Source organism: Asparagus officinalis, chromosome 4, assembly GCF_001876935.1.
Source record: "Asparagus officinalis chromosome 4, Aspof.V1, whole genome shotgun sequence".
Taxonomy (NCBI): Eukaryota; Viridiplantae; Streptophyta; class Magnoliopsida; order Asparagales; family Asparagaceae; genus Asparagus; species Asparagus officinalis.
Window position 1 is genome coordinate 48,954,165 of NC_033797.1, and position 19,122 is coordinate 48,973,286.

The 19,122-nt window shown below is 36.4% G+C and overlaps 2 protein-coding genes across 2 annotated transcripts; both read left to right on the forward strand.

The window, feature by feature from the left end:
• Positions 1,364 to 15,028, forward strand: LOC109837402 (protein FRIGIDA-like). The gene is made up of 5 exons (XM_020405638.1): positions 1,364 to 2,319; positions 10,554 to 10,735; positions 12,392 to 12,767; positions 12,896 to 14,063; positions 14,178 to 15,028. Exons 1-4 carry the CDS (start codon positions 1,422 to 1,424, stop codon positions 14,056 to 14,058), a joined length of 2,619 nt encoding a protein of 872 aa, XP_020261227.1. The 5' UTR covers positions 1,364 to 1,421; the 3' UTR covers positions 14,059 to 14,063; positions 14,178 to 15,028.
• LOC109837403 (DNA repair RAD52-like protein 2, chloroplastic) lies at positions 15,513 to 18,549 on the forward strand. The gene is made up of 4 exons (XM_020405639.1): positions 15,513 to 15,851; positions 15,968 to 16,005; positions 17,189 to 17,280; positions 18,354 to 18,549. The coding sequence occupies exons 1-4, from the start codon at positions 15,544 to 15,546 to the stop codon at positions 18,498 to 18,500; spliced, it is 585 nt and encodes a 194-aa protein (XP_020261228.1). The 5' UTR covers positions 15,513 to 15,543; the 3' UTR covers positions 18,501 to 18,549.

Sequence of the window (19,122 nt, forward strand, 5' to 3'; positions counted from 1 at the left end):
AAATTGAGAATTAAATCTTTCAAATAGACTAATAGAGGAAAAGTTTAAACATACCTGAAATTGGCTCAGCTTTGGACTGCTCTGATTTAATTTGTGAATATTTAGATAAGTTTATGGAAATTTAGGATTTCTAAATTTTAGAAGAAGAAAAATAAAAAGGATAAGGGAATGGTCTAAATTGAAGGGGTGAGGGGATGTGATCGTGATTCGTGATCAGTAAAGGAAGGGGAAAGGTGTCCCCGCTCCCGCCTCTTTTAGTTTTTTAACATGAATTGCCTAATTAATGAAAGGAATGAATAAAAAATTGAGGGTATGCAAAACCACTCGAACCCGCGACCTCTAATAGAAATTTTAAGAAATTTACCATCTCAGCTACATATTCATATTGTTTTGGGTTGTCATATGCATACTATGACAACCCCGTAAATCCGCCCCTGTTTGGTTATTAATTTCAATATATTTTTATTTATAGTGTTGTGTCACATTAAAGTTACATGTATTTTTGACATCAGCTTCTCATGTGAACTGAGCAACATGCTTCTTGGTAAAATTTTATGTCCTAATACTTTCCTATAATTTTTAAGATTGGAAAAGCTATTATTATTTGCTTAATTGCTATTTAGGAAGGTTCAGTTGCAGAATACATAAGAATGCAAAACAGGGATAAGATACATATCAAACAAAAAAGAGACTAAACTATCAATAAACATATACTCTGTTCTGGTTAGAACTTATATATTTTTGAAAGAGATGAATTATTGGGAACATCTTGGTACATATAAATTGTTGCCTAGTTAATATTATTATCATTATTCCAGAATTTGATCATGTTTGATAGTATAACAATACATTATATCAAGTTGTTAATTATAGTCAAGAAAGGATATCGAATCCAAATTCATGTGTAATAAGCAATCGAAACAATAGATCTGAAATATACGATTTGGAAGCCTTTCATCTAATAAAATTATCCAAACAAGTGATGTGTTAATATGTGGATTTCAAATTTTTAGATTTCAAATCCTTTGATTTTAAATCTATACTTCAAATCCAAATCTTATTTCTCAAACACAAACTTTGAAAACAAAAAATAGTGCAATGTTCTAAATCCTAAATTATGTTTGGTCATATATGCTTTTGCTAGTAAATCAAATGTATCATACTACAAATAGATTATAACTTTTTCAGGTGAAAAAAATAGAAAGCAATTTATTTACCTACTTTAATTGTCAAAAGAAATTCGTGATAAATATTCAATATTTATAATTCTCCACACGAAACTTGTTCAAAAAATAAATAATAATAATAATAACAGAATAAGAAAGAAAGAAAAGGGAGAAAAACGCTTTCTAGTAACCGTTTTTATTTTCTGATCCCATTCTGTCTGTCTCTGCGGCGATCCTAGGGTTCCTTTTTCATCCATGTCGCCATCCCAGTTGGAGGACGAAGAAGAAGTCGAGGAAGAGGTTGAAGAGGAGGTAGAAGAAGTCGAGGAGGAAGAAGAAATTGAATACGTCGAAGTCTCTGAAGAAGAGGAGGAAGAAGAAGACCAAAACCCTAACCCTAATCAGAAACCGAAGCCCTCGGTCCCCGAATCCATCACCAACCTCAAATCCCTCCACGGCGCTCTCTCCGACTTCCTCCTCGATTACAACTCCCTCCACCAAACCCTAGACTCCATCAATTCCTCCCTTGATGCCGTCTCCACCATCAAAACCCCCACCAACTCCTCCCTCAATGCCGTCAAAACCCCCGAACCCGAAGCATCTTTGCCGGTTGCCGAAAGGCAGGACTCCGAGGTCGAAAGCCTTTGCCGTTCCAACGCCCCCAAAGCCCTCCGCAAGTACATCATGACCCACTTATCCGAGATTGATCGCCTCCGTCGGGAGGTCCCCGAGGCCCTCAAGCTGGCCTTCGTCCCTGAAAAATTAGTTCTTGAAGCAATGGGCAAGTTCTATTTGCAGGGATGCAAGGCCTACGAACATGGAGATTCTAATGCCATTAATTGCCGTCGTGCTGGGATTCTACTGCTGGAGTTCTATTTGATTGCGGGGTGTCCTGTGGCTTCGGCATCGTCACAGTCAGTTAAGGGAGGCGCTATGGATGCTGCAATTTCATGGAGGAAAAGGATTATTAGTGAGGGAGGGATTGAGTCTGCAAGCGCTGTGGATGCTCTCGGGCTTGTTCTTCTGGTTGCGGCCTTCGGGGTGCCTGTAGAGTTCAAAGCAAAGGAACTGTACACTCTTCTGAGATTGTGTAATTTGGCGAAGAATGGGGATGTTCTGCGCCGCTCAACCATTCTTGTTCAGAAGGTTCAAGGTAATGCCCGTGGCTTTTTTCTCTTGGGGACTTGAGCCTTCGTTCTTTCTTTAATATGGCTATCCCAGCATAGTTCATACCGACAATAACAACAACAATCACCAAGTGTTTATCCCAAACTTTTAGGGTGGGTCACTTTAATCATAGTATTTAAGTTTTTATATTGGGCAATCTCTTCCGTTAAGTTAAATATTACCATATCCTTATGAATGGCTTCCACCTAAGTTCTTTTAGGTCTAGTTCTAGATCACTTTACCCCATTAACTAAATTATTACACTTTTCTCAACCATGACAAAACCATGTCAACTGATTCTTCCTCATTTCATATGCGATAGAAGTAGCACCTAATCTTCTAAGGATGTACATTTCTTATATATCTCCACAAGACCATCTTATTCTTATTTCTGCTGCAATCTTTTTGTAAATTTTGGCTTAACTGTCCCGCTTTTTGATCCATAAAGCATTGTTGGTCTTATAACTTGTCTTATAAAAATTTCCTTTCAGTCTCATTTGTCATTCAATTCTTGCTTTTGAACAAAGGATACAAAAGTGCAAGTGAAAATGAGTTTGTTATTCTCGCTTCATATCAAGGTTACCAAAAGCGCTAGGCATCCTAGGCGTTGGACCTATGCCTAGAGCCTAGACACCTAGGCGGTTTTCATTTTTTAATTTTTAATTACAATATTAATAGTCTACCAATGTTATAGAGAGCTTAGTTGTCGGACTAGCGCCTAGGTGGATTTTCTTTTCCGTTTAAGTGGTAATGGCGGAGGTTTTTCTAAAGGTCAGAGGAGATGTTCATAATTGGAGGTTAGAGGAGATGTTCATAATTGGAGGACGTGGAGGTTGTAACGGAGGAAATAACGATCAAGACCTAAAGGTTTCAGTCCAATAGGCAGATTGCGCTATCCTAGAAAGTCCTAAGACCTAAGCAGACATCCTAGGTACCGCCTAGGCATAGGCGTATACCTAGGCGGGCAAGCCGGAGGCTTTTTAAAATATTGCTTCATATCCTTTTGTTATTCAAATATAAGAATGAGAATAAGCATTTTTTTTATCATATTTATTCCATTCCATATCTTATTTCACTCAATTCTCACTTCACTATGTTATAAAAAAAGATGCTCATCCCTTAACTCTTCTTTGTGAATGTTTATTCTGCAAAATGTGAGAATGAGGATTCTTTAGAGTAGGGCATTCTGACTTAAGAAAATGCTCGCGTTTGGTACGCAAGAATGGGAACTTGGGATAGACATTTTATTCTAGCCCGTGTACCAAACAAGATGTAGATAGTAGAGATGTTAGAATTATTGCAAGGAATCACATTTGACTCTTGCTCTGCAGATTAGCCAAATAGGAAAAAAAACCTCATTCCAATCTTTTAAATAAAATAATAATTATTGCAAAGGACAAAACTATGTGAACTGGAGAGGAAAGTGAATGTTCTATTTATTAATATTCTTAATAGCATACATGTGATATCCTCTATACACACACATGAGTTGTCATACAGGATAAACAGGAGCGGTTACATAGAAATGAATAATGATAAGTGATCAAAAGATTAAGAACAATAATATTTAATAATATCATCTAATAATATTTTACATTATCCCTCAAGTTAGAGCGTATATATTGTATATGCACAGCCTGTTAGGCTGTTACTCATAGCAACAAAATAACTAGATGAATGAACTTTAACAAAATAGCTAGAAAAGCATAATATCAAGAATAAATATATTCTCAACCAGAGATAACTTGAGCTAGTAAAATCGTATCGTGATTAGAAGAATAATCATTACTTTTGTGTTCAACAATAGACATCCAAAGTAGTAGTAAACAATCATATCAGTAGTAAGAGATTCTTGACATAGGAATTAAGTTTTATATATCCATGTCAAGTTTAAAAAGAAACCCGAGGCGAATCAGCCAGTAGAAACTCTATGCGGGTTGGCCATAAAAGATCATAGGGAAGTCAACTGAAAGAAATATTAGGCGGGTCAGCTAGAAAAAACGTTAGGCGAATCAACAAAAGAAACCCAAAATGTGTCACATAGTAGAAATCTTGAGCTGGTTAGCCAATAGAAACCCTAGGCGGGTTTCTAGGAATTTCCTTGTTTCCTTTAGTGGGGAGATTTTTCTTGGCTAAAAATTTCATAATCTTTCTATGATTTCAGATTTTACATCAAGCACAAAAATTTTTAGCAAGTCTTTTTCAACTATATAAGCATGAATTCTAGCAATTGGATCTCCAAGAGAAAGTCTAACACAACACAATTCAAGAATAAAATCCTTACCCAGCTAATGTATAACTGTTACCATGGTTTTAAATATCGGTCGATAATCCGATATTATCGCCGAGTTATCGGATTTGGGAGCTTTCCGCTAGGATAAGTAGGATTTTTAATCGATTATCGTTTTTGGAGGTTTATCGGCGAGTTATCGGCGATAAAGGCACTTATCGGCCGATAAGTAGGCTCTAAATATCGGCTTTATCGGCCGATTTAGGATTTGGGAGCTTTTACTTTCTTTTGAATTTGCTCTTCAAATGTTTACAAATTATGAGCTATTTGTTGCTTTTGGAAATTGGTTGATTGGTAATTAGCTGATGTTTGTTTATGGATATTGATAATGGCTCATAACTACTAAATATCAACTTAGTAAGTTAGTTCATGAATCTCATGATTAAACAATAATTATGTAGATACGTAGATGGTTCTTCATTCTTGATGTTATCTTATTATTTGCTTGTTTATTATTCTATTTTGACTAACATTATATTTTTTTCAAGCTTATGTTTGTTTATTATTTGCTAGTATATTACTCCGATAAATATTACTTATCCCCGATATATCTCCGATTTCCGCTATCCGATAAGGATTTTGACCGTCCGATAAATCCCCGATAACCGACATTTAAAACCTTGACTGTTACAACTCTAACCATGCATTTAGACCTTTTTAGTGGTTTATCATAAACGATTTCCATCAAGGTCGCAAATGAAACAGTCTCGTAGTTATAGTCGGTCATAATAATTTAAATAGTCTAAAGCAAGCAAGTTGAAGACACTCATACTAAGTTTGAGCCTTTGAGGTAATATGTTTCTTATACATTCTTTCGTAATGTTTGACATTTTTATTTTCATTAGAAAAAATAAAAATTTTATTCTTTGTGGGACCCATGACACCTATCAGAATATTTGACCATAATTAACAAGTAATGTTACAAAATTTTACCCACGATTCACCTTATAAATTAAATATATGTTCAAAATGATTTGATGCAGTTACTCTAAGCATGGTGCCAATACGTGAAAATAAACTTATACTTTCTCTTGACAAAAGTGATGGCTAAGGATGTAATGTAGTCGGATTATCCTTCTTCGTATTTAAGTTTGACTTAAAAGTTATAGGAGGGGGTTCAATATTGTCCCATGAAAAGTGAATCCATCACTACCAGGAATTCTATAAACATGGACAACCATGCAATGGATATTACAAACTTTCAATCTTCCAGATCCTTGAAAAATAATAAGCTAACAACTGCACCCTGTTGACGTTTTCTATTCGTTGGTAATTTTCGAGCAATAATGTACGAAGTAGATGTAAATATTCACTCATATAATTAGTAGTTCAAAAATTTTCAGAGGTTTCACAAGGAACAACACCCATACTATCTGGGTCAAACAACGCATATGAGAAGCGCTTGCTAAAGGACAATAAGTCTCTCCTATATGAAATTATGTCTTTATGTTATGAAGACAACTTATGTCTCACATAGATCAGTAAACTGCAACTGTCAAAGCAAAAACATTGGTAGACACTCGAAATTGGCAAGAACATATAGTGAGCCTCAAGATGATGTAATAATTAGTATCTTTGCTCATTCTCGAAACATTAATCCATGCTATAATCGTGAATATATTAATTCTAGTGCTTAAGTTATCTCTCAGTCGTGAAATTAGAGTATATGCGTTTAATTTTTTGTTCTCCCTCATCTTGTAGTAGTAACCCTTAATCCTTCCTATACACCAACAAAAACCTACATATATTCAAAATAGCAACACAAGTATCTTCAATCAGATATTTTGATAGATGTCATGGATCCTAAAAAAGTTTTTATGTCACTTGTTGATTATGATCAAAGATACGGATAGGTGCTATGGAATTAAAAAAGGAAAGTTTTTATTTTTTCTGATGAAAATGAAAATGCTAAACATTGCAAAAGGATGTAAGAAACAGATTACTTCAAACTTAGGGCGAATGTCTTTGACTTGATTACTTTAAACTCCTCAAATTACTGTGATTGACTACGGCTACAAGACTGTTTCGTTTGTTAGTGTGTAGGGTGGTGTAAGGGTTACTAGTACAAGATAAGGGAGAACAAAAACCAAAATTTTGCGAAATGATCCTCTAAAAGGTTGATAAAAGATCAATAAGAATGATGAACACATATATTCTAATTTCATGATGAGAGATAACTTAAGCACTAGAACTAATGTGTTTACGACGGTAGCAGTGATTAAGATTCCGAGAATGAGCAGAGGCACTGATTATTACATTATCTTGAGGCTCACTATCTGTTCTTGTCAATTCTCAATGTCTGTAAATATTTTTGCTTTGACAGTTGCAGCTTTACTGGTCTAGGGAAGCATAAGCTATCTTCATAATGTAAAGGCGTATTTTCATATTAGAGAGACCTATTGTGCTTTAACAAGCGCTTCTCGTTTGCATTGTTTGAAGTGGAGGTAGTATAGGTGTTATTCCTTATGAAACCTCTGAAAATTTTCGAACTACTATTTATATGAGCGAATATTTACATCTACTTCGTACATTATCACTCGAAAGTTACCAACAAATGGAAATTGTCAACAGAATGCAGTTAACTTATTACTTTTCAAGGATCTAGAAGATTGAAAAGTTTGTAATATCATCTGCAAGTTTATCCATGTTTGCAGAATTTCTAGTGATGATGGATTAATTTTTTATAGGAAAGTACTAGCACGCCTTCTATAACTTTTAAGTCAAACTTAAATATGAAAAAGGATAATTCGCTTACATTACATCCTGAGCTATTATTTTTGTCAAGAGAATATAAGTTCATTTTCACATATTGGCACCATGTTTAGAATAACTACACCAAATCATTTTGAATATATATTCAATTTGTAAGGCGAATCATGAGCAAATTTTTGTAATATCACTTGTTGATTATGGTCAGATATTTTGATAGGTGTTATGGATCCCAAAAAGAGTAAAGCTTTTAGTTTTTCTGATGAAAATGAAAATGTTAAACATCACGAAAGAACGTATAAGAAATTGATTACTTCAAACTTAATACGAGTGTCTTTGACTTGCTTCCCTTAAATTATTGTGACCGAGTACAACGACGAGATTATTTCATTTGCGATGTTAATGGAAACCATTCATGATAGGCCACTAAAGAGGTCTAAATGCATGGTTCGAGTTATAGCAGTAGTACATTGGCTATGTGAAGATCTTCATTCTTCGGATTGTATCGTATTCGACTTTTTCTTGGAGATCCAACTGCTAGAATTCATGTTTATATTGCTAAAAAGGATGAGGTAAATTTTTTTGAGCTTAATGTAGAAGTTGATATCATAGAAAGATGATAAAACTCATAGGCATGAGAAACCTTCCCATCTAAGGAAAGAATGGAGTCTTTTGAAATCCGCATAGGGTTTATACTAGCTAACCAGACCTACTAGCTGATCTGCTTAGGGTTTTTTCTGTTGACTCGTTTAGCATTTCTTCTCGCTAAACAGCTTAAGACTTCTTCTAGTTGACCTGCCTAGGATATCTTCTAGCTAACCGGTTTCTACAGGCTAATCCACATAGAGTTTCTTCTAGACTTGATATAGGGTTATTAAACTTTATCTTTATGTCAATGGTCTCTTAATACTGATATAGTTGTATACCATTGTTTCGGTTGTCTACTGCAGATCGCAAAAGCGAGGATTTTTCTTGTGATCTCGATGCAGCTTTAGTAGGGCTCGTCTTGTGCCATAGTTATCACTTATCTCTGGTTGAGTTGCTTTTCTTCATGTTATGCTTTTCTGGCTGCTGCTTGAAAGTTCATTCATCTAGTTATTTGGTTCTTATGTGTAACAAGTTATGTATATATAATATATATGCTCTAGCTTGAGGGAGAGTGTTAGATATTTTTAGATGATATTATTAGATATTTGATGATATTATCAAATATTGTTGTTATTGATATTGTGATCACTTATCCTAACTCTATGTAACCACTAGTGCTTCTCTTGTATAACAACTCATTTGTATATATAGGATATCATAGGTATGATATTATGAAGATCAATAAACAGAACTTTCCCTTTTCTCTACAATTCATGTAGCTTTGTCCTTCTTTTGTACAATACTTGTTAATTTATTTGAAAGTTTGGATCACGGTTCTTTTCATTTTTTGGCTTATTTGCAGAGCAAGAGTCGGATGTGATTCCTTACAATGATCCTAACATCTCTGTTATCTCCACCTCGTTTAGTACATGGGTTGGAATGAAATGCTTATTCCAAGTTTTCATTCTTGCGTACCAAAGATGAGCAGTTTTTAAGTCAGAATGCCCAATTCCTAAGAATGCTTATTCTCACATTTTGTGAGAATAAACATTCACAGAGAAAAGTTATGGATTGAACACATTTTTTTGTCAAGCAGGAACAAAGTTAAGTGAGAATTGATTAAAACAAAGAATGGAATGAAATAGAAGCTATAAGGAATTCTTATTCTCATATTTGCATGACATTAGGATATGAAGCGGGAATAACAAATTCATTTTCATTTCCACTTTTGTATTCTTTATTCAAAAGTGAGAATAGGTTTTCATAATATTGTTTTTACAACATCATAAACATTCAAATGTTACATAGAACATAATTAATAATAGTTACATAATTTGAGAAATTAAATAGTTAATAAATAATAATATACTTTAATGGTATGTTTTATAGAAGTATATTAAGACTAGTTATTAGCTTGGATATACTTAAAAACCTAACAATAAAATTGCACTAGCATCTTGTAGGAATCAAAATAAAAATGAATTTCTGAATGCTTACTAATATTTAAGATTTAACAATGTTTCCCCTGTTAAATATAAATGTTTGCAATTCCCTGTTTACAAAAGAAATCAAGGAAGAAAGAAAGAGAAAGTGTGTCACATCGCCCACACGTCTAAAACTAGTATAAACCAAAATATCCACACATAGATAACATCACGAATCGAGATGCATAAATTTATTCGATTACATATAAATTATCAAGACACTATAAATTCCTGTCAGTATATTCATAAAACACTATCAACTAATTAAGGAAATCATTAGAGTAGCAGAACATTGAGTTTCACTATAGAAAAATACTCTAAACTAGCTCATAAGTCTGAATGGACCGCCTAAGATTGCAAAATCAATCCCCTCACCCACGCCTCCTTCAGATAATTCCTCATTGTGAAGAACACAGCCAAACAATTGCGGTCATAACACTATTCCTAATAACATATAAAAACAAAAATTCTGAAATATTAGTTTTAATAGAATGAAAGAAACAACTCCATTTCCTAAGATGAAAGATTCGATATAGAAAAGCACATTCATCATCCAGGAATTATATGTAAACCAAATAGCCAGAGGGAACCAATAATCATGCATATAATGCATGTTTGAATTGGACTTGATATTAAATTTAACACTTTGGTACTCATTGAATTGCTCCAGGATTCATGCATATTCCTTAATAGTTTTGTATACTTCCCATGAGCATATAACCCTTGAGTATTGGCATGTGAATATAAGCAAATGAAACAACCCCTCTCAGTAGAGCTGAAATGTATGATTTGGCATAGAAAAGCACATTCGTCATCCATGGACTATAGGTTAACCAAATAGCCAAATGAACCAAACAATCATGCACGTGTGAGTTAGTGTAAAATTGAACACTTTTGTAGTGTCAGAATTCACCACATATTCATTAATGGTTTTGTATACTGTATGGGCATATAAACCATGGGTGTTGGCGTGTGAATATGAGCAGAAAAAACGGCTCGTTCTTGAATCTCTTGGGGACTGATCATTTGCCTTCTATCTACTATTACTTTTCCTTGGGGACTGATCATTTGCCTTCTATCTACTATTACTTTTCCTTTTATCTATTCAATTATAGATCACATATTAGTATCTTACCTTATATATTGCAGATGTCATTAAACATCTGATAGCAAAGAGAATGCTAGTTGAAGCTGTTGACCTTGTCTGTACATTCGGACTGGAAGAAAATTTTCCACCTCTTCCTTTGTTAGTATTGCTTGTGAAAAGGACCTGTGAAGTTGGAGTAGAAGAAAGAATAGAAACTCAAAGTCAATCTTCATTAAAGTCACTGGTAAGTGCTCCTTTCTTTTAGAATAACTGATAATAGAATGCTCGTCCAAGTAGTATGGTGTATTACCTCTTAAAATGTGACTAAATATTAACCAAATATTGGTAGTTTTCTTACAATGAAACTAGCTTGGTTATGCCCACCTTCGAAAGTACGTTATATGCAATCAATTTACTCGATTTGCTCCATTCATTTCGATCTATATGTCTTAGATAGTATGTAAACAAAAAATTAGGCTTATTGGTTTATAGTTGCTTATGCATCAAATGATTGTAAAAATTAATGGTTTTACGGTGATATAACTATAGAGACAATGACAAATATGTGTTAGAAGTATTAAAACATCATGATTTTTGTTAATAGATGTTTTGAGACATTTATATTATGATGAATGGAGCGGATCATCCATTGGAATATTCCATCAAGAGGTATATGTTGTTGGTTTGTTAGGAATCCATTATTTTTTTTGACCACTTGATGCATGTGTAATATATGCTCAACGTGTATGATTTTTTATTTGTAGACCTTTTAAGACGTGCAGATCAAGATGAATGGTGTTGATCTCCAATTTCATTGCATAATACACGTTTTTACAAGTGGGCATAATTAAGCTAGTTATGTTCTAGGAACAAATAAGCCTTCCCCGTATAGTATATATGTGTGTGTCTGTGCGCTTGTGTGTGTGTACACACACACACACACACATGTACATGCATATATACATATATATCTATACATCAGGATGCATTAAGTCTGATTTCATCCAAACTGGATCCTTATAAGGCAATGAATGAGACCTGAAATTGGGGTTCATGGACTGTCCAACTTTATCTTCGCATGCCTTTCTACCATCAGCAATGGATATTCCTGTGCGTGAGAACGTATATATATGTAGTAATGTCGTTAATAAGTTGGATATGGGTTATGTCAGGTTTATATTATTAGGTACTAACAAACAATGTGTAGCATGTATCTCGGGCAAGGTTTCGTGTCAAAGCTCTTCTTACTTGGAACTTCCTATATAGGCTATGCTCCACTTTTTTCATCTTGCAAGCGTCTCTCATGTAGCACATATTGTTTCCTCGTATTTTTTTATTTATAGTAAAACGATAGTTGATAATTCACTCTGTATAATAATAATAATAATAAACTCCTCTCTTTCTATGCTCTGTAGGGGTGCACGTCTAAATATATTTTTTCCTGTTCCTTTTTATCTAACCTTGTTGGAATGAAACTGTTCTTCTCTGTATCTCCTTGGACATTTTTAGAAGATAGACCTACTTCTATAACTATCTCATAAAGGAAAGGCCTCTTCCAATTTATTTCCTTTGAACTTTCCAATGTACCCCAGGAGTTATTTACTTGTCCTGGAAGATATTTTAAGTATGTGTATACCTTTACCTCTTAGAATGGAACTGGGAGCAGATGAGGATGTCAATAGTTATTACAAGCTGAAACTGATGTTGGAAGTACTGTGTTATATATCATAACACTAAATTAGTTTTTTTTGGCTTGGATGGTCTACTTAGGCATCAAATATCAAGGAAAATGCTTTCTGGAAAAGTGATATTGAATGTGTGATATTGGTAAAAGAATTTTATACTTATACTACCCTTGGGAAGTTATTTCAATGACAAATTCTAATCCGTTTTTATATAGAAAGAAGCCAATGAAAAACAAGTAGCTGCACTAAGGTCGGTTGTCAAATGCCTTGAATATCACAAGCTTGAGTCTAGTCAGTTTGCTGGTCTCAAGATAGATGAAAAGATCGCCAAGTGCGAACAACGGATTTTGAAATGCCAACAGAAATTGCAGGACATGAATAATAAGAGAAAGTTTGATAAGGGGCCATTGAGAAAACAAGATAATCAAGTTAAACTGCTCAAGCCTTCTTCAGCTGAGGCAGCACATGGTCCTCTTCTGCCATCAGTTAGACTAACCGAAGAGCAAGGAATTTCTCCTGTTCTGGGTTCCAAATATGACTACAATGGCTCTCTTGCAACTGACAAGTCTGTTTCTGCCAAAGCATCTCATGGTACATTCTCTCGCTCAATTAGACGAATTCTAGAAACAGGAAGAATTTTTTCTGAACGATTCAGATGCATCTCCAATGATTTTAAAGCTGCTAACTGCTAACGTGACTGATTGTTGATTTTTTTCCAGGGCTTCAAGCAAGAAATCTGTATGGGTCAGCAGGTGTATGGCACGGAACTGCAGTTTATCAAAGCCCAGTTGGGCAAAGTTTGGGGGGATCACCTTATTCATCAGGGCATGATTATGCCAGGTACTCTACAGCTGCAGGGCAAAATTATCAACCTACTTTATCTGCGCAAAATCTTCATCAACCAACTGCATCGGGACAAATTTATCAGCCTCCCCCGTCATCAGTGCAGCACCTTCATCAATCAACTACATCAGGGCAAAATTATCAGCCTCTTGTGTCAGGTCAAAATCTGATTTCAGGGCAAAATCTTCATCAGCCGACTGCATCCGGTCAAAATATTCATCAGCCAACCGAATTGGGGCAAAATCTTCATCCTCCTCCATCAGCGCAAAATCTTACTTCTGGGACAAATCTTCACCAACCAAGTGCATCAGGGAAAAATCTTACTCAGTCACTTACATCAGGGAAAGATCATCATTCAGGACAAAATCTTCATCGGCCAACTGCATCAGGGAAAAATGTTCATCATCCAACCACATTAGTGCAAAACCTTCGTCAGCAAACTGCACCTGGGCAAAATCTTCATCAGCAAACTGCATCAGTGCAAAATCTTCATCAGCTAGCCACATCAGTGCAAAACCTTCATCAGCAAACTGCACCAGGGCAAAATCTTCATCAGCAAACTGCATCAGTGCAAAATCTTCATCAGCCAGCCACATCAGTGCAAAACCTTCATCAGCAAACTGCACCAGGGCAAAATCTTCATCAGCAAACTGCATCAGTGCAAAATCTTGGTCAGCCAGCTGTATCAGGGCAAAACTATTACCAGCCAATTCCAGAAAACTATGAAGAATATTGTCAGCCATCGGCGGGAAACTATTATCAGAAAACTACAGAGAATTATTACCAGCCAAATGCACAATATTATTATCAGCCAACTGTGGCGGGGCAAAATTATTATCAGCCAACTGCTTCAGGGCAACCTGCACCTTCTCTTGTAACTGAGGATGGGAGGCTCCATCAGCTTGTCAATGCTGTTCAGGGAAGTGAATTATCTAATTATTATACAAATGGAAATACTGCACCAGATCATTCCGTAGGTTGCAATGCTGTCTCTACTAACAACACTGTTTCCAATCCCATCCATCAGTATACGGGTTGAAAATGGTAAGCAACTGATAGGTTTTCCTTTTTTAGTAGGTATATTTAATTGGATATCTAGAAAGTCTTCAGGCTTAATTGTCTCTATCCTCATGAGATTTCATCTGTGGATTTCTGTAGGTATCCTTGAAATGTATCCATGAAGGCGGACTTTGAATGGATCCCGATGATTCTTATTTGCTGCAATTAGGGGACGATCGCGTTTACTTCCATGGAAACTATTTTTGGATGTAACGTGAAAACTAGGCCAGCTGAAGTCAAATGTCCATAAAAGTTTTATTACTCGGGACAGAGTTTGTATATAATACAGATGTCAGACCTCATAATCGACGAATGCCGACTGAGACAGATTTTTTTTTTGAACTCGGACAGTAGAAGTTAAAGAAGCATCTGTTCGATATTTCGACAGTGCATTTGTTCGAACATGCCGGTGATTAGTACCGTACCGGCATTGGAAGTGGCTGTTAGAAAATCTTTGAAAATGCGATGGGAGTTATGATGTAACTAAGAAAGATGCAACTACATAGAGATGGTGTATTTCAACAGGCGGCAACTCCCAGTCTCAAGCTTGGAGCGATGTATTCTTCCCTCACTTGTATAAGCTTATGGAGCTGGCTGCATCATATGCCCATGCTTGGTCTTCTTTGTCTAGTTTACTTATGTTAGTACCTGTACGCACAGGTTTATCTAGATAGAAGTAGGTACCCTTCCCCTCCTACTTATCTTGGACTCGGTCTAGCTTTAAGGCATAACCTCCTGGTGTTTTTACCTTCGTCTTCACCGAGCAAGAGGGCATAACCAGAGGCAGGCTGCGTACGGAATTCTTCTCGCCTCGATATTTATCTTGGTTCCTTGAGTTTTGATATAAGTTTATTAAAAACTCAACTATTGCCACTGGACATCCTCGTGAAGTATTTCGCCTAGTTTGTAGTGTATTATCTTTCCTTATGAGATCATATTTTTGCTTTCCCTTCGCTTCTAGTACGGTAAATAATTTAGATGCTCGTGCTGTGAGCCGGATACAGGCACGCGCTTATTAGCAAGAACGACCTAAACGGAGCACACAGCGAGAAGTACACTAGGACAGAGGAGATGTCTATGATACGAATGAGAAATTCCTCTTATTATTATACCAAAAAGGAGGAGCGGTTTTTTTTTCTTCCTTTTTTTTAGATATTCTTCCCTTGTGCCTTAATATTTTAAAATCAGCTCCTCAAACCATTCCCGCGATTCTTATATTTGCCGCCGGTACTACTACCAGTTCAGGCCCGCAAAGGCAATTTCACTAGTTGTGAGGGACCGGGTCCACAAATTAAGATGGGAGTAGTATTCAAAAACCAGCAAAGGAAATCTAAAGCGGTAGTAGGCGGGTTGTTGATGGACCGGCGTAAAGTCAGAAGGGAGGTTGGTGGAGTCGCAACGGACGGGTGGGTGGGTGAGTGGGTGGGTAAAAAAAATCATAATATTCATATAGATATCCTCAGCTATGTCCGCCATCACCGGCGCGTTCACGGTCGCCTCTGTCGCGTCCAAACCAGCCTCGCCGGCGGAGACCAAAACCCTGCATCCGGGTGGCCGTCGGTCTTCGCGGGTCTCGATGGCGGTCAGAGCTGCAGCGTCGGTGGAAAAGAGCAGCAACGGAGGGAAAAAGGAGGTTCCTAATAATTCAAAGTACGTGGTTCCTTTGGACAAGGCCACCTCTGGCCTCACTCGCCCTTTGGCTGAGATTCTCAGGGATCTCAACAAGAGAGTCCCTGATAACATCATCAATCACCAGGAAAAGTCCATCCCTTGGTACTTATTAACCTTACAATTCCCCCTTTTTCTTTTCTTTTTCTTTTCTTTTTTTGCCCCCAAAGTCTGTTTGGTAATGGGACTAAAATTAAAGGGTGCTGGTTTTTTGTGTGTAGGTACCATGCTAACAGAATGCTGAGCTTCTACGCCCCCGGTAAACTTCTGTACCTGTAAATTTATACTGAGTAGGCATTCCTTTTGATCAAATTTTGCGTACCCCTTGAAACTAGAAGGGAACTCTTAGAACCACGAGAAATGTTGGGTTGTTGCTTTCCTCGTCGTTTTCGCAATACTACAATCAGTGAAACTGCAGGTGTAGTTTTTTGCTTAGCGTATGATCCGAAACCTGCGTGGTTATCGGGATGCGTGAATGCATGACCTTTCGAAGGTTTAACTTTGGACTTAGCATGTTATGATGCGATCTAGCATGTACCCTTGTTAAGTGATTACGATTCTTCTGGGTTTTAGAGCTGTCTTTCTAAAATATATGAAGAGGGTGTTTGCTGTGACTTCTGCAGAATACCTCAGGTAGTTGCTTTTTTTTCTGCTTGCGGTAGTAAAGGAGTTACATCTTTAATCAGTTGCTCTTTCTATTAAGATATCTGTGGCTTCCAGTTTCATGAAGATAGCTCTATGTGATAGCCCTTATATGTGAATGGGTATACATAGAACCCACGATGAGTGAAGAGGAGAACCCTCCATTCTAATCAAGAAAATTTATTATCCTACCCAAGCTTTAATCACTGGAGTATCTAAGAGAAAAACGACAGCAGACCCCTTGCGTGCTGCTAGTATTGGCAAGACATGAGAGCTAGCGATAGTATACTGTGGGTAAAACATGGAATGGGTAAAACAAAGTGTTACTCTTTCGAGTCTTGGATCTAAACATATTTGACCAACTACCATGTTTCTTTCTATTTTAAGTGCGACAAAAACCAACTTGTAGCACCAAATTTGCACTCAATTGAATGAGAGACACCTAATCTCAATTGTTAGTGATTTCAATTTTACCGTGGCTGCTCTCCAGAATGCTCCATGTAAAATGCCACATTTGTGTTGAATTTTACTTTATATGCGAAGGCTAATGATGTTTTCACCTTTTACGCTTATCATTTGCATGACCAAGACTTACATTTTTTGCAACATACACTGTTTAAAATCATTAGGGTTGGCAAATTCCATCAAAATATTTTCCTAACAATATCTCTGAATATTGCTATCTTTTCTCTTGAATGGAGGGCTTTTCTTCCTTAACGTATATGAGATGCCAATTTACATGCCAACGCCAGTTATGGAAGTACTTTAAAGTTTATTTTCCTAATGGTTGTATTCTCCAGGTTGGTGTGGGGAGATAAGGAGTGTTATGTACACAGACAATGGAAGTGTGACAGTGCTTTATCGTCTTACAATACGAGGATCTGATGGAGAGGTACCTTCTGCAAACTCATTCCTGTTGATGTATATGACTTCATATTTTATTATTTATACATAGAGGTCATACCTGGGTTAGGACAATCTACTTCCAGACCTGCGTATTGGCTGGATGCCTGGATCAACTATCAATTATGGAAAATTTCTATCAACTGCCGCGAACGTTATATACTATGCATAGTCTACTTCTGCAACAGAAAGATATCATTGCTTTATTGAAAACATCTTTATAATAATCTGTTAATCTTAGTTTCTAAAATTCAATCCAGAGTAAAATTCATAGATGTGAAAAGTATCATTTACCTCAAGTCCCCTTATCACATACACAAACCAACATAATTAAACTTACTACAGATTAAGAATTACATTATCATGATCTTACAAATGTCATGGTTCTAGTTACTATTTTTATTTTTCTCTCAATTTAATGCAGTCCCATTTCATCTCATAATACTCTCATTAGCAACCTTCATTGTCAGCAAACTATGTCAAATGCTTGGTTTTTGTTGCTTTCATGAGGACATGCTTTTCTCACTGTTTTCAAGTTTCAGTATTATTTTCATCGGCAGCTTTTGTTCATTGACTTCATCCATATAGCTATATTTATATCCACACAAAAGCTATGCGCTATTCTTGATAGAAGTTGCCTCGTCATTATCCAGTGATATTCTAGGATTGACTAGGTGTTGCAACAAGAATCTTGCCTTGTCTGAGTCCACATAAAGCTTGATTTTCGCTTGAAAAATCCGGCGTAAAGCAATTCTGAGGCAACTTTTTGGCCACTATAGTTAGTATACAAGCCAAGAAGAGTATTGACTTGTACATTTACCTTTAGGGCCGATGCTTGCCAGTGAAATATGAAGAAAAAGTGAAGTGGTATGTATTAGGTATCTGACAACTAGCGTAATCGGATCTCTATGTATATGATGCGGACCCCAAAAAAATTTGGGATAAAGGCTTTGTTTTTCGTCATCATCGTTGTTTTTGTTGTGTTGTTTTGACTAAGCAATTTTTTCTAGAATCTAGATCAACTTTGACCTTTTCATTCTTACATCTGCTTCCCTGGTGCAGGCACACAGAGAGTCTACAGGTACAGTGTCTTTAAATGATATTCGGTTCGAGGATCCTGTTGCAGCAGCAGAAGAACTAGCCTTTTGTCGAGTCTGTGCTCGCTTTGGTTTTGGCTTGTATCTTCATCATGAAGATGAGTCCCTGTAATAGTTAGTGATTCTTCCTCCGTGTTCTCACGAAATAGTCAGCAGTGCCCTCTCCTCAGCTGTTCAATAGAAAAGCTGACAATAAAATTGCCCCCCCCCCCCCAACCCCACCCCAACCCCAAAAAAAAAAAGTTCATATTTCTGTCCCCTCTCCGTTGAGCAGATGCATATTGATGTTATGTTGTTGTGTTCTTCTGCAAGGTCCGCACGGTAGTTTCAAGTAACGTTGTGCTTTAGTTTGAGAGATAGGAATGTGCCCACTTAAGCACGGAGTCAGTCATATGGATACAGGAATAGCTATGTATGACTATTTCTGGTGATTTATTATCTGAAAGATAAATAAAAGGTCTCCATGCTTGGTTGCTTGTCAAATGAAACTTTCAGATTTTTGAGTTTTTCTCAAAGATCGGTGAGCTCGAGCAGGCCTACGTTTTCTTGTTAATATAAGATCTTTTGTTTGCTTTCTCCCTTAGGACCTGTGAATGAACTAGTGCAAGAGAATTATTGTGCACTGGTCCAGAAAATGATCATCTCAACCAAGTTTTCGCTGGAGTTAGTTTAAAAATAAATAACATGAAGTCTGGTAAGTTATAAATTAATTGATCACGCTTGTACCTATTACA

What these genes read in the sequence shown, in the direction of transcription:
- LOC109837402 (XM_020405638.1), top strand. Translation starts at nt 1,422, where the DNA reads ATGTCGCCATCCCAGTTGGAGGACGAAGAAGAAGTCGAGGAAGAGGTT. An exon ending in AATCTTCATTAAAGTCACTG is followed by an intron (nt 10,736 to 12,391) that starts GTAAGTGCTCCT and finishes GTTTTTATATAG; the next exon opens with AAAGAAGCCAATGAAAAACA. An exon ending in TTCTGCCAAAGCATCTCATG is followed by an intron (nt 12,768 to 12,895) that starts GTACATTCTCTC and finishes ATTTTTTTCCAG; the next exon opens with GGCTTCAAGCAAGAAATCTG.
- LOC109837403 (XM_020405639.1), top strand. Translation starts at nt 15,544, where the DNA reads ATGTCCGCCATCACCGGCGCGTTCACGGTCGCCTCTGTCGCGTCCAAA. An exon ending in GCTGAGCTTCTACGCCCCCG is followed by an intron (nt 16,006 to 17,188) that starts GTAAACTTCTGT and finishes TGTATTCTCCAG; the next exon opens with GTTGGTGTGGGGAGATAAGG. An exon ending in TACGAGGATCTGATGGAGAG is followed by an intron (nt 17,281 to 18,353) that starts GTACCTTCTGCA and finishes TCCCTGGTGCAG; the next exon opens with GCACACAGAGAGTCTACAGG.